Here is a 15,311-nt window from a genome sequence, read left to right as displayed (position 1 = left end):
TGGTGGTGGTGTTTGTTTTAAATAACTTACCACAAAAAAAAAAAAAATACACTTTTCAGTGGTGCCTGATCCTGGCTCATGGGAAAAGAGGAAAAAAAAAAAAAAAAAAAAAAAGAAATTATAGGTTTCTATTTTCTTTTCTCTTTTTTCTCGTTTCCTTAGCCCATTAAAATTTCTATTTAGCTAGAAATCCATAAGTGAAAAGCAAAGACATGTCTCATCAGTCTACAGTGTGGTATGAAATTGAATCACACGCAAAACAGGGAGGAGAGATCGGGCACAAAGGGTGTGTGAGCAAGAGTCAGACTGCTGGGGCGACTCCCTGCCATGCCTGAGGGAAAGGCACCGGGGCAATATGCCACAAATATCGGGGGACACCCTGCCCTGTCGCTGTCAGGGTGGAGGGAGGGGACCCAGGAGATGGGGAGGAATGGAAACAGGTCCCTGCTCGGTGTCACAGGTGAGGTCCCTACCTACCTTGCCTCCCCAGGTGCCCTTACACAATGGGTTTGAGGCCCTGGAGCTTGAGGGACAGCGTGGTGAAGATGTGGGGGAAAGTCACAGGAGGCTGTCTAGGACAAGGAGGTCGACCCCATGCCTCAAGACTTCCTCCAACAAGAAGGCAAGAAGGGTAACGGCCCCACATGTCAGACAGACCCTACCCTTAGAGAAGTCTGCTTCCTACCTGGGACATGGGTCAGGGACATTGCCAGGAAACTTCCTGGCCTTGCTCACCCTTCCAATTATTACCCCTCAGTGATAATTCACACTGGCAGCAATGAAATTGCTGAGAGAAGCCTGAGGGCTGTCAAAAGGGACTTCAGGGCATTGGGGTGGTTACTGGATGGAGTAGGAGCACAGGCGGTGTTTTCCTCTAGCTTCTGAGCTCCCTTGAGTGAGCTGTTTTGGGGGCTTTCTGCTGCTCCACCAATGGCTGTGAACAACTCTTCTGTCTTTGTTACTTACAAGTAACCAGACGTGTACCAACAAGTCAACTTCACCCGTTCAGCTAACCCAATCTGAGAGCTTCTTCTGCATGAGGAATCATTTCAGTTTCCACCTGGCTAAAAGGAAGCTAAGAATTAACTTCTCCTTCCCAAACTTCCATCGCTATCAGCTCAGGGTTGCCCTTATTCCCCTCACACCTGCCTATCTTCCTGCTGGTCTTTCTTCTGAGAAAAGGACACGTGTTTTGGTGCTTAGCCAACCTGCCCGGTGCATATGCTTTGCAGGTTTTTTTGTTTGTTTTTTTACTATGGTCCATTCTCAGGCATTATGCATAGGCTACAGTACCTCAATTCCTTGTGGCTCACATCAGCTCTTCTACAAGGGGCTTCACTGCTCACTGAACCCATCCAACCTCAACCATAAAGCACATAATGGCATACTTGAGCCTTCTGCTGGACCAACTCCACAAGAAAAAGGCACACAACCATAGCATTTCACTGGTGACCAAAATCCAAAGGGTATCATTAGAGCCACAGAGCAAGCAGGGCCAAAAAGCATCCTGTTATCTGACTTATCTCTTAAAACGAGGGGAATTACCCCACTGGGGGCTTATGTTGGCTTCTGACAAGCCTGCAAAATTATGTAAGACAGCACAAAGTCCATCTTAAACAAGCTGGCTAAAGTCAGTATTCCAGCTCCTTTCAGTTCGGCCCAATAGCCCTCAGTCAAACATGGAAATATTGACATGATGGATAGCAAAACTGACCTCTTGGCACCCAGCACCAGTGGCACCACAGGGACTGCTCCTATTAGGAACGTGTTGGCTTGGCAGAGCTGATCAGCCCCAGTTCACTGTGCCACGTGCAACTTCAGAGTTGTGCCAGGATATTGACTTCTTCTTGGCAGGGCCACACAACCCAGAATAACTGGAATTTCTCCATGGCTTACAGAGCGCTGCCTATCTGCAATGATCTTCACTGTTTTAACGTATTCGTCAAAATGGAAATTTACTGGTCGTCATGAAAGCATGGAAATAGGCTTTTCTGAGAAGTTTTGAGGCCACCTGCTTACCTCTTCCCTTCTCCTTGCCTGCACCTGAAACTCGTAGGAAGTGTTTAATTTATTCATTCCCAGAAACCTTCATTTCAAAGTGTATTTGGGGACAGCCTGACCTGCCGTGCAAAGGCATTCTGATTTACGGTCCTTTGCAAACCCTGAGTAACCTTGAAGGCAAGGTAAAGGACAGGACGATCACTAGGCTCCCAGTCCTGGTATCTCTTTTCTTGCCATTCAAAGTCTGCTAAATTCTGCACTTAAATGTGTATTAAAATCTAGGTGCCAAAAAAAAGCACCTCATTGTGCACAACCCTAACCTCCAAGATTAACCAACATTAGAGGCTGACGATGAAGATGGTGGTGGCACAATGGGCATACTATCAAGGTATGATCAAGGTTTGTATTTGTACATTTACATATTTAAAGAATTACTACAAAACTTCATCACTCAAGTTGGCTAAGGCTGTGTGTGAATTGTCACAAGGACCACTGATCCTCACAGCACATCCTTCTCTGGTGCATTATCAGGGCATCTCCAGGACAAACAGACATCCTGCTCCCACCAACCTCTTCCCCAACAGCTCTAAGAAGAGATTGAGGTCAAACATGCTTTTCTGTATAAAGAGCATGATAAAGGAAAGGGAATTACACAAAGGCAGATTTGTGGACACAGACCTCCAGATATAAAACCTTCTTTCTTCTTTATTGCATGGAAAAAGGATTTAGGAGGGAAAGAGGAGGAGAAAACAATGGTTTCCTCTCCAATGGTTTTGCTCACTGTCCTTCAAGCAAAGCAAACCTATCTACATAGACAGTTGTCTAAACTACTATCCCTTTGAAGCTGTTTTTTTAGTTGAGGACAGACTAGCAGAGGTTGTAGATGCAGATGGACACAGCAATAAATGCTGTTCATACAATTTGCACAAAAGGACCTGAAGACTCTGCCCAAAGGACACGGAAATCCAGTCCTGCTGTTGAGATTGAAATAAAGGTAATGCAGCCACCAGACTCTGTGGAAAGGACTGTCAAAAAATACGTCAAGGTCAAACCATCCCGTGCAGGACACAGGATTAGTTGGAGGACCAGGGAAACAAATCCCAGAGAGGAACAAACTTCTCCATAGCATTGAAGAGTTGGGCTCTGAAAGATGGTATTAGAGAAAAGAAAAAGGGATCAAAGAAGGCTCTTAAGGTCAAGACCCAAATGCAAAGCAGTGTGATTGCTGAAGGCCATGGGAACACAACCTGATGACCGTGCCAAAATGCTCAGTCTGCTTGCACATGGAGAGAGGTGTCAGGCATGTGGTTTCATGTTGTTCTGCAGGCACGTTCGTGCAGCACTGCCCTGCAGAGGGTGGGAGACCACAGGGCTCTCTCGACTCTGACGGTCTGCTTGTGAACTCCACAGAGTCAGGGTGAGAAATAATACTGAGGGGATGGCCCTGGGCCAGGCAGACACCACAGGTAACAGGCACTGCACGCTGCTGCCTAGCTGCCACCTCCCCACAACCATTTTGCCAAAGACATAGCAGCCTGCCCAAAATACAAGGAAGAAAAAGGACATTTAGGTGATTCTACTCCTTACCTTCTGTTCTCCACCAGGGAGAGGGTGAGGGCTCTTCATCTCACTGCTCTTCCTCTCAGTAGCAGAGGCCTGACAACAACTCGCTTAATGAGACCTCTCTGAAGTGTCCCTCAGCAGGACACAACATGGCTTTGGGCATGACAGCAGTGAAGGGGAACACGGGTGTTGTGAGGCACTCCTGACAAAGCACACTTCAGCAAGGCCTTTTGATACTGCTGAAGGGCTGGCACTGAACACACAAGACCCCAAAATCAGCCCAGGAGAACAGCACCCGGCTAACACCAACTCTTACTGCTAGCAGGGAAGGCAGGCTACAGAAGTACACCAAGAGGTTGCAGAAGCCAAATCTTCAGGCACAAAACCTTCTCAAAAGCCAGAAGAGAAGGGAGGAAGGCCCCGAGGATGCTCCTTTCTCACGGGGAAGCTCTGGGATCTGAGGTCGGTCCCTGCCTGGGCTGCCTGTGCCCTCTTGTGGCTGCCTGACAGAACACCAAGGCCACGCTGCAGCGGGTAGGGCCAGTTACATCACATTTACACACAGAATCCGTAGGATTATTTATCTATCTCCCACTCTGGAGACAGCTCTCAATCCCAAATCCATCAGCTTTAACACAGGACAGAAGTTGAAAAGCACAGAGCAGCCGAGCGCAGACAGCCCTGCTCAGGCCCAGAGGGAAGCGCCACAGGGCTATGGCAGGAGGCAGCCAGCCTCCACTACTCCAACTACTCCAGGGGCCAAATGAGAGTCACTGCTACCTGTTGGTGTTCTCCAGGTCTCAGAGGTGGCAGGTCCTTCCCTCTGGGCAGCTGTGGACACTGAGCTGCCTCTGGTGCCTCTCCCTCCCATGACATCTGATGCCAATGAGCGGGAATCCAGTCAGCGCAAATCTTACCCTCGCTGGCCAAAACTGACCAGAATAGCCTGAAAGCTGTGGTAATAGACCACTCCTCCTATTAAAGGAAGGCAATGCCCCCATTTATACAAGCTTGTATGAGGATTTTACAAGGAGTAAAGGATGACAGGGACATTTAGAGGCTTTACCAAACATTACTAATGTGAGGCCTAATGCTGTTTTCTGCTCTGTACCTCTGTTTCATTTCCCAAAGGCCTGTGATCTTCTGCTTTTCCCCTCCACAGTCATCACAGCGGTACAAGAGATCTTCCATGTTAACTTCCACAGACAAAGGGGAGAGCAAATGATTTTACTGAAGCCAGAGCAGCCTCGCTTCCCAGCCTGAGAAGTCTGGGGGCTGCTGCCCCATGTCAGGCACACAGTGTGACAGCAGCCAGCTGCCACCCAGCCCTTGTGCCTGCCTCTTCTGTTCCACAGAGAGCTGCCTGCCAGGTGCGTCCACAAATAACCATGACCAGCCACAGTCCCCCTTCTCATAGAAGGCTATAAAGGACAAGAAAGGGTCTGCAGGAGCTGCATTTACCTGGAGCCTGCTTTATGTTTCCAAATAAAAGTCTGAGTGCCCTCTCCTTTCAAGTAATTTCATAGAATGGTTTGGGTTGAGGAAAGGACCTAAAGACCATCTAGCTCAACCCCCCCTGCCATGGGCAAGGACACTTCTCACCCAAAAGCCACATCCAACCTGGCCTTGGGCACCTCCAGGGATGGGGCAACCACAGCTTCTCTGGGCAACCCCCTCCAGTGCCTCACCAGCCAAATAGTAAAGAATTTCTTCCTAACATCTGGTCTAAACCTACCCTCTTTTAGTTTACAGCCATTACTCCTTGTTCTATCACCATTCCCTGATAAAGAGTGCCTCTCCAGATTTCCTGTAGGCACCCTTTAGGTAATGGAAGGCCACTATAAAGTCCCCCCAGTCATCTCTTCTCTAAACTGAAGAAACCCCAACTATCTCAGCCTCTCTTGATAGAATTAATAAATCCCAGCAGCTGGTTATAGTGGGGATAAAACTGCATTTGGTGTTTGAGTTACCTTTCAGCCCTCCCCAGCCTCGTAGGATGCAAAGTCACCTCAGCATTCGAGTTAATCACAGCTCAGCAGGGGGAGGAATCTGAGAAGTCCACTGGGAAAAACACAAGTTATTTCTGTATCAGCTCCATGAAGTATTTTACTGCCCAGTCTCCTGCTCATCAGGTTTAAAAACTGCTTAGTGGATGTTTCTCCTTGAGAGCTACAGCACCTTTCCAGCTGCTGCACCACACAAGGGCAAGCCAGGCACAGCTAGGAAGGTTAAACATGAACTAGAAAGCTGTGGAGTCCATAGGCCAAAAACCTACCCAGCCAAACTTTCATGCCATATCATTAAGGGTGCATTTGCAATAGCAACCTCTGAAATGCACCCATCAGTTCTGTCTTCACTTGGAGCTAAGAAAAGCAGGAGGCTGCTCAGCTCTGCAAGGCAGGAAGAATTAACCTTGAATTAACCAGCCTTTGAGACAGCCGGTGTAGCTCATGCAATGCTTCAGGCCAGTAAAAGAGACCACAGCTGAGCAGACCTCAGTCTCACTTACCAAGAACCACACAGGCCTGCATTGTAGCGAGAAATGCCTGTGAAAAATGCTGCTTGTTACCAAAATACTGTCACTTAACCTCCTGCTGAAGTCAAGAAGCAAACAGCTACAGGAGTGGTCAGAGTGATAACAAAAACTGTTGAAAACCTAGTCCCTTAAGAGACACTCTGGCAAAGAAACACAGAGCATATAGCTGCCTGACTGTTGCTTTCAGAGCATCTTTGAGCTCAGCAGCACTGATAGAAGGCTCTTTGTCACTTTCTTTACCTGCTAGGTTACCGTTAGCTTTTCCTTCTGTAGTTAGCTCCTCCAGCCACTTTAAGACTGAAGTCAGCACATCTCTGCACACCCTCCCCACAATACCATGCCTTTAGCCATGTTCTAGCACAAGACCTCCCCAGCAAACATGCAACACAGGGCTTGCCACCACATCAGCCTTTCCCCCTGGCCTTACTATGAATATAATCAATCCCCAATCTGCCCAGATGAGGCAAGGTTTTGGGGGAAAACTCAGTACATTCCCCCCAAAACTCTAGCCCATCATTCTAGGTCAAACTACTCCATCACGAGCCAGTCAAATTCGATTTTTCTTTTGTCTCCTGAGCTCACACAGACACACGCCCCTCAACCAACCTACCCTTAGAACTGCAACCAGACCTTTAAGGAGGTTAATAGCAAACGTTTATTTTTCCTTTATTAAAGAGCAGGGTGCACCCATCCTGCTGTTAATGAAGTGACTTCATATTAATTTTCAAATTGTTCTCTATGCTTTAGATGTAAGTCAGCTAAATACAATACATTTCTCTAATTCCTTTTATCTCAAAGTGCTTTACATAGTGACACTGGGAGGAGGCTGTCCTACAAGCCATCTCCTACATAGAGATCGTCTCATTCCCAGTGCTGTAACGTAGGCACATCTGGTGTGCAACGTAGCAGCTCATGGCACATGATGACATGCAGAGATCAAAAGCTCAGGGGGAGCAGATACAAGAAGAAATTACCAGGGATAGAACTGACCTGAAAACTGCAGCAGATGAAAGGTATTTTTATCTTCTCCTCTGAAAAAGCTGATGCCCAATTGCCAGAAGTCCGCAGACACCAACAAAATAAATGCAAGGTATCACTGCCTAAAGACCCAAAGATATGTTCTCCAGGCTTTCACTCCACATTTGAAACACATTTCTTCAGCCAAGAGCAGCTGATGCTGGCACTCATCTAATTAGGGTGATCAGCACGAGTCAGAGGCAGCTCAGCTGTGTTAAGTGAAAACAGAACCGGGGTGGTAGCAACCAGCACCTGCAGGTCAGCCTTTTCTGAGCTGGAGGTGGATTCAAAGCTATTTGAGTAATTTTAGAATGTGTTCTTCCAGCTCTTGGGATGATGAGGACTCAGGTTTCACGTAGCTACCAACCCCTAGCAAATAATACCATGTGTGCAGTATAGCTATTAAGAAAGGAGCCCCCTGAGGAGCAACTCAGTGGCATATAGAAAGTGTCTGCTCAGTGATAGGAAAGCCTGTGCTCACTAGGGGTCTTCCACGGGAAGATTTTCTCAGATCTGTTGTGAAGTTGCCCTTGTCTTAGGTTCCAAACCAAAGCCTGTATTCCCCTGTCTATTCCTCCCTCCCCTGGACAAAACCACAGCAGCTCAGATTTCTTACAGCAAAGATACAAAATCCCTACTGCAGCATCTCCCAGGAGAGGATGAAACTTAATGGAGTTGAAGACAGCAACCTGGTTCTGGGAACCAACACGCTAACACAGAAGTTATGATTGCTATAGATTGCTCGGTCTTCACAGCAGAGAGGGTGACACACCAGAGTGCAGAAATGCCAAGTGAGATGAAAAGTGACATCCTTCCCAGTGGATTTTGAAACATACGGTCACATCCCTCACATGTACATGTGGAAACATCTCAAATTTCCTCACTGGGGATGGCAGCCTGAGAGATGCTGGGTTTCCCAAAGGGGCATGCATCTCTAGGTCTGCTGTTATGTTGTGGAGGAAATTTTGGCCTCAAGACTATGCCCAGCCTGGGCAGCCTCTTTCTGGAGACAAAGAACCTGGCCTGGAACTGTGATTTATATCCAAAGTGTGAACAACAGTGCCCAGAGTAGTAACAAACCAAAGGCATTTGCCTGTGGGTGACATCTGTATGTAGGAGCACCATGGGGGACTTCTGCACCAAGGATTGTCATGTGGCAACATCTTCCAAGGTCTCCATCTGCCTGCTACAACTACAGCAACTTGTCAAGGCCTTTTAACAAGGCCTGGAGCCAAGCTGCAGCCAGCTGCAAGTTACACAATTTTCCTACTTGCTTTCTTCTCCCAAAGGTCCCAGGTGCTCAGCTCTGGTTATTCCCCCAGCCTGGATTACAAGCTCCCAGTGCCAAATCCCCAACTAAAACAGAAACAAACCCCTCTTGTGACTCATCTGGCAGAAAGCTTCTCTTGCAGGCTTCTTTAAAAGGAGCATGGATGAACTTGGAAATAGGTAGTTCATGGTTCTCCATAAGATTATTTTGTGCTGCTGGCATCTACAGGGTTGTTAAAGGAGTAAGTTGTCGGCAGAACCTGTGTGTATGGCTAGGCAACAGCACCCTCTGCCCCAAGGAATGAGTGGAGTAGACAAATGGACAGACAGCCAGCATCTGTCCTGAAAGGCTTGCTTACAAAGAAGGGAGCCCAGGACTCCTGCCTCGCACATGGCTGGCCTCAGACTATGCCAAAGCAGATTGCATATAAAAACAGAAGTTTAAAAACAATGGGTATACGCTGCGTGTCTCCACAGAGGACAGTCTGTAGACAGCCACCCAGGACCAGCAGCCAGGACCAGCCCAGCTCTCAAGGGGTAGCTTCGCAGCTGCATTCCAGTCACAGCTGGAGAAGTGGGACAGCCGGAGGTGGAACTTGTGCTTTTTGCTCCATGATCAGCATCAGGCATAGGGAGGTAGGGGAGGGAGCAAGGCCACTGCTGGAGAGGCACCTCATCCATCTGTTCGGCAGGCTACATTTGACAAGTCATTCACTCAGGAGCAGTTTCCTTCCGTGCTCCAGGCATCTGCTTAGATCTCATTGGGATAAAACCCAAGTTTGGCCAGAGACATCTCTCTCCGGAGTCGCATAACCTCCCAGAACATCAGCTCCACTACAAGGCAAAAAGAGGGTAGGGAAGAAGAAAAGAAAAAAAAATCAGTAAGAAAGGCATCAGTAAACACCACCTCGTGCCATACTGTGCAGCCCAACCAGGCTCATCCCACAGCCAAGGGAAGCAGACATGCTGGAGGGTCCCAGCAGGACTGGCCCATCAGGTCACCCCTAACCAGCTCCACCCCAGGGCAATGCTCCCAAGAAGCCAAAGGGCAAGGAATGGGTGCACTTATCCCTTCTACTCGTGCCTCTCTTTTGCCATTCAACTGTTTCTCAAAGATCCAGGGAGATCCAAAGCTGGCCCACAGAAAGCCCCCACCACACCCAGCTACTTTCCCCTCTTACCGTCCTGCCTCACCAAGCCCTGCTGGATATAGCGAATGTAGGTGAAAAAGTTGCATGCTGCTGTGATCTGAGGAAGAGAAAAAGAAAAAGGAGTCAGATACAGAACTGCTTTGCCTGTCAAGGGGCCTGTCACCTGAGAAATAGTACCACGTATCACCGGACAAAGACACAGGAAGAACGCTGATATAAATATCCAAGTTCTGGGCATCTGCAATACCATGCCAGGATATTGCACTGCCCACAACAAACAGTGTGGGAATTTCTACTGCAGGCTTGAGAGCTAACTGGTCACTAACTAATGCGGCAACAAAGTCCACAAGCTCCCTTCTAAAGCACTGCTTTCTGACTCAATGAAAATCTCTGGAGTTAAAAGTTTGTGCAGGAAGTCCGCAGGCAGGGAGGTAGGGGAGTTTCTGACACATTACGGCATGAAGAAAATTAAATCAAGCTAAGTCCATGTGTTGCAGGATCAGCTCTTCTGATACACAACTCAGGAAAGCAAAAACTTTTAAATGCTCTGTTGAATTACAGCCCTCGTGGCAGCATTAATAAATCATTCACCTTCTCCCTTCCCTCTAAAGGAAAGGACAGTGTGTTCTCATAACAATTTGAGTCAATAATCCGTACCAGAACAGTAACAAAAGCCAGCATTTAAAAAGCAGAAAATCATGGTGTTTTATAAAGGAGAATGACAAATAAATAAAAACCAAATTCCTGTAATGAATCAAACCATGGAAGTGAACACACCGAAGACAGGTTGCCTGAACGAGCATAACCCAGAGCACCAGGGCCTGAGACAGGTCTGGAAACCTCTGCATTAGCCACTCTGATCAAGAGCCACCACAACTCTAAGAACAAACTCAAGGCCCGCAGATCTCTGTCAGTTTGAGGGATGACACAAGAGCTCCTCCACCTCGAGGCTTGGAATAATTTTGGAGGGCTGAGGCACCCTGGGCAGGTGGAAGACTCACCCTGGCCCTGCAGGATGGGGAAATGTAGTAGTAATTTCCAGAATCCCCCAGCGTGATGCGGTGCTTGCAGGTCCTGGGGAGGCCGCTTAAGGCACACTTCCTGCAGGGAGAGAAAACAACACTTCAGCCCAGAGCAATCCAGAGGCACAGCAGAACACAGCAAAGCAACAACTTCAAGGCTACCCCCAGGAGATGGAAGGGGGAGCTCAGAAGCCAGACCCATGTCGGTGAGCATTAAGAAGGAAAAAACATGGCTGATAATGAGCCTTTTGCACCTAGGAAGATCCTATAAATGGTGAGGTTAGGAGGCTAAATATCTGGTACCATAAATTATTCCATGCCCAAGAAAACCAAAGCATCACCTTTCCGTGGCAGACAGCCTATGACAGAATCACAGGAAGTATGAAACAGGTAAAGCTGAAGCATAGTATAACAAGTGTTATCTGGACTCCTCTCTTCAGTATCCTGTAACATGACATGCAGGATGTCCCTTGAGGTGTCCCTGCTTGGACTTTTTCCATGCACCAAGCCAGAAGCAAACCTCGCTGCCACGCTGCAGGAAAACACATTTAAGGGCAGCTGATAACCCTGAAAGCATTACACGGGAACTCTGAAAGAAAGACTGTAAAAATAAAGCCTCCTCTGAGGAAAAACAGGAAGCTATCAGGTATTCTGTATGGCCTAAAGCTTGCTCATCACACTTTGTCACCACCAAGTGGCACGAACCCTGTTGTCACCGGCGACTCGTACTTAAAACGAGCCACACTGTAACCTTTATGCTAGGCTCCTCTTCATTAATTTACACCTGATTTGAAGCCACATGGGGTGACTTTGTGCTGACTTCAGGGGGCTCTGATAAGGCTTGAAGTCCCTAAGAACAAGCCCATCCCTTCCTGTGCTGACGGGGAAAAAAGTTTGGCTTCACAATTGTAAAGAGATTTCAGACAAAGTGAAGAAAAGTATAATCCTTTCAAGACAATACAGCTCCCAGAAAGATCGCAAAAAGATGTGGCCAGCAAGGGTGCAGCACGCCTCTATTTTCTTGCCATTTCCTTCCATTATTCTCAAGATGAATGGTTCCCAGTACCAGCCAGTGGTCCCTCCTTTACCATCACTTAGAGCAGTGAAGCAGAATTTTCTGCTGCAGAGTCATTACCACGTTTCCCCAGAAGAAGAAACATGAGGTGGGAAGAGGGACGTCATTCCCCAGCTGCACAGATTACTCTGGGAGCCACGAAAGATGACAACACACACAGGAGATGATGTACCAGAGAGCTTCTGAGCATGTCTTGGTGCTTGCTTCCCACTGCTACCAAGAAAATATTAGCTGCAAGTATTAGCTCAGAGTGGAAGCTTGGGTTGTGAGTGTTCAGATGCAATAAGAAGCAATCCTTGCCCAAATATTAACACAACTTAAAGGGTTTAAATTCTCACAACGTGCAGGATGACCAATACCTTTGTAAACAAGATACCTGTACAAAATCCTCAATTTGAGCACTTCAGCACACTGGAAAAAAGAGAATCCTGCTGGTCGCTGCTTGGTTGGTACCACTTGGTGTACCACCAGCTCTCACAACCCTAGCTAGCAGTAACCTAAACCACAGTGTTTGTACCTACAACCTTAAGCACTCTGTATGCCTCAGAGCACTTTGCTGGGCATGCCATCAGGAAAGCCAGTTATCCTCAGCACCTCCTGGCCAGCATTTTGTTTTGATGCCATATGGGCAACGTGACCAACATAGTCCCTGCCTGTTTAGACTCCTGAAAGCCTTGCACTGAAGTCTGTACAACAGGGTGGCAAGGACCCAAAGTTCCTCCTTTTTGCTCTACAGCACGACCAAAGGTGCCATAAAAATCTGTACTTTGCATCTGGGGGACAAAGAGGGGCAAATCAAATCCCTTTTGGGGCATTTATTACCAGCAGCAAGATTCCTTACCACCTTGTCTGAGTGGAAATTAAACACAGTTAAAAGATTAGCTTAGTTCAGCTCTAGCCTCAAAGCTGCTAAATTAGTAACTTGTTAATGGATTAGAGATCCTTGATCACTGCCTAATGCTTCACTTACATTAGAATTTGTGACTGGAACCTGCTGCAAAGAGAAAAAAAATCAAAAGGAAGCCGACAAGGATAAACACGGGATGGGTTGTTATTGGCACGTATCTGACACGTGCTCTTGGAATAATTCATCTAGAGATGAGAGAAAATGCAGAAGAGAGTGGTAGGAAACCTGTACGTGAGCAACATTTACTGTTACAGGAACATCTTCGCCTAGAAGGTGCTCAACTTGAAAATAACGGGGGGAAGAACAGAGAGAGAGCCCTGACTGAAATTGAATTCCCTAACCGGATAAAGACCCCTATCTTAGGTTGGAAGATCACGTCACTCCTGCTAGAGCTCCTCTTTCTTGAGGCAATCTAATTTGTCTGTCACATCTGACACAGTCACACAGCTCTGGAGCAGCCATGCCCCGATTCCAATGGCATAGTGAGAGCATCAGGTGGGAAAGATGACATGAGAAGAAGGGATCTTCTTGCAAGAAGGAATCTGATCAATGCTCAAATCCACCTGAAGCACCAGCAATGTCAATAGTGCAAGGTGAGCTCAAAGGTCTCGCAATACAAGAACATGAGATAACGCAGCCCTGATTTAACCCTTTCACCCTAGGTTATGCACAAACTTTTAGAGAACATTAAAAGTTTCTTTTTTAAGGGGAAAAAAAAAAAAAAAAAAAAAAACATTTTCCAAGCTGAGGGCATTAATACATCACTAAGTTATCCCCCAAGCATTCAATTAGAGTAGATCAGCTCAGTTGATCTAATTCTTCTCGCATAAATAAGTTGAACTTCATCACCACTGATCATAGGCTAGCGGCACACTCAGCTGAGCCCTCGTAACTGACTGAGCCAGGCCTGCCCAACTCTGCTAGGCAGCCAGAAAACACCATTGGCAAAGAGAAGGCAAGGGAGCATAAGAAAGGTTCCTTACTTTGGGCCACCGCAGTCTTCTGCTGACCCTTTCACCACAGACAGCGCCTGGGAAGCAACCGGCTCAATGGTGAGTGTATTCTGCTCCACGGCTGCTCGTACCAGCTCGGACAGCTGCAGCAAAGAGAAATGACTGAAGATACTGATGGACAAAGCTCACCTCCCTAAATGTGCACTTATAGGTCTGTCAGACTGCGCAGTTTTTGTCCTCAATTTCCAGCACTCACCTCCTGCTTACTGAAGTCCAGACAAGGTCCCACATCTTCGCGGTAAATTCTGTCCAAGAAGGAGCAGGATTTATCCAAAGTTGGAGATTCCTTCCAGGACTGGAACTCAGCAAATAAAACGGAGTCAACCTGCAGCAAACATCCAAGAGGAGAAGGAAGACAGAAGGTGGATGGAGGGAAAGATGCCGTATCAAAAGGTATCTGTTATTGAGCAGGTAGTCTAGCTACAGAACATCTACACCAGCATCTAGAAGGGCTATCACAGAAGTGTCTCAGGGAAGCTGGCGTACTCGGATGATCTTTTGTCTCTCACCCGTCTGCAGTTCTGTGGCAGACCCATACATAGGGCTTCTTCTGCCAGAAACCTGCAGACCCCTCTCTCTTCTACCTTCCTCCTGGACAGGACAGCATCTCTGCTGAAGGAAAGCCACACACAGCTGCTGAACTGACCGAGTGCCCACTGCAGAAATGATGAGAGCAGCTGGATGGCAAAGCACAGTGGCAACGACACACAGGACAAAGAACACTTCTGTAAGGAAAGGACTGCTATAGAAAAAGAGGAATTGGGGGAAAAAAAAAAACTATTAATAGCCATCAACAGGACTACATTCAGTGAGCCCGAGTAACAGGGTATGCCAGCCCTTTAAAGGCTGCTCCAAGCCCAGAGCTCTGCTGTTCGGGGAGTTGCAGAAGTAAAGGCAATGCTGGGCGATCACACAGGCTTGCTGGGAGAAGCTGAATATCAAACTCAGCTTTCCCAGTTCCAACGCCTGCTCATTGCCTTTTACAGATGGGCTTGCAAGAATTACCACTCCTCAGGAACAAGGGACCCAAGAGTTTGCTCCCACCCCTTGACCAGCAGGAAGGTTGCTCCCTCCAACGCTGCCTGGCTGAAAATTCTTCAGTCCTTGAGACTCTCTGGGACCTGACACTTAAACCTCAGATGACAGCCACCACCGAACTGACAGGGCACGTCCTTAAAAGGCCAGCAAATCCTGTTAAAGGTGCTGAAAGGAAAAACAAAACTAAGAAACTACGCTGAGCAGGACAAAGAACACAAGTGAACAAAACTGGAAAAGGTCTGAGTTCTATCGCACTTGCTCTATGCTACGGAGGCTGCTTACCTCGCCCCAGGAGAGAGCTCCAGAGCCACAAGATGGAAAACCAAATTCAGAAAAAAAACAAAGCAAAAACGGAGGTTAACATAAAATGAAACCAGAACTGAAAGGCTTGAAGTGTGTGAGGCAGATGGGTCCCACCCCTCCCCAATCCTGCCCAGGACGGTTACCTGCCGCAAGGACGAGCAAGCCTCTGCCCCCAGTGCCTGCCAGCCTGGCTCACGGGTGATGCGGACAGCCGTCCCGGGGGGCACACAGAGGAGCAGAGAGAGGGCAGCAGGTACCCCAGACTTTGAGGCAAGAAGAGGAGACAGACAGGAAAGGAAAAGGTTTGAGAGAGACAGGCAAGAACGGGAAGTAAAAATACACAAGACAAAACAACAGATACAAACAAAGGCTCAAGGCCTCGCTTCCAGGGAATAAAGCATGCTGCTCAAGACATC

The 15,311-nt window shown here is 47.6% G+C and overlaps 1 protein-coding gene across 10 annotated transcripts in view; it reads right to left on the bottom strand.

Moving 5' to 3' along the window:
- Positions 1–6,737: 6,737 nt before the first annotated feature.
- The window catches only part of RAB3IL1 (RAB3A interacting protein like 1), a 32,268-nt gene continuing 23,694 nt past the window's right edge, over positions 6,738–15,311 (bottom strand). For all 10 annotated transcript variants that reach the window (XM_068684908.1, XM_068684910.1, XM_068684915.1 and 7 more), the window contains 5 exons: positions 13,751–13,879; positions 13,525–13,637; positions 10,539–10,638; positions 9,568–9,634; positions 6,738–9,220 (listed from right to left, as the gene is read on the bottom strand). In XM_068684908.1, coding sequence (XP_068541009.1) covers positions 9,138–9,220; positions 9,568–9,634; positions 10,539–10,638; positions 13,525–13,637; positions 13,751–13,879 — 492 coding nt within the window. In that variant the 3' untranslated portion in view covers positions 6,738–9,137. The remainder of the gene's footprint in view (positions 9,221–9,567; positions 9,635–10,538; positions 10,639–13,524; positions 13,638–13,750; positions 13,880–15,311) is intronic.

This window comes from Anas acuta, chromosome 5 (genome assembly GCF_963932015.1).
Source record: "Anas acuta chromosome 5, bAnaAcu1.1, whole genome shotgun sequence".
Lineage (NCBI taxonomy): Eukaryota > Metazoa > Chordata > Aves > Anseriformes > Anatidae > Anas > Anas acuta.
Note: the sequence above shows the minus strand (reverse complement) of the source record. Positions and strands in the feature narration are given on the sequence as shown.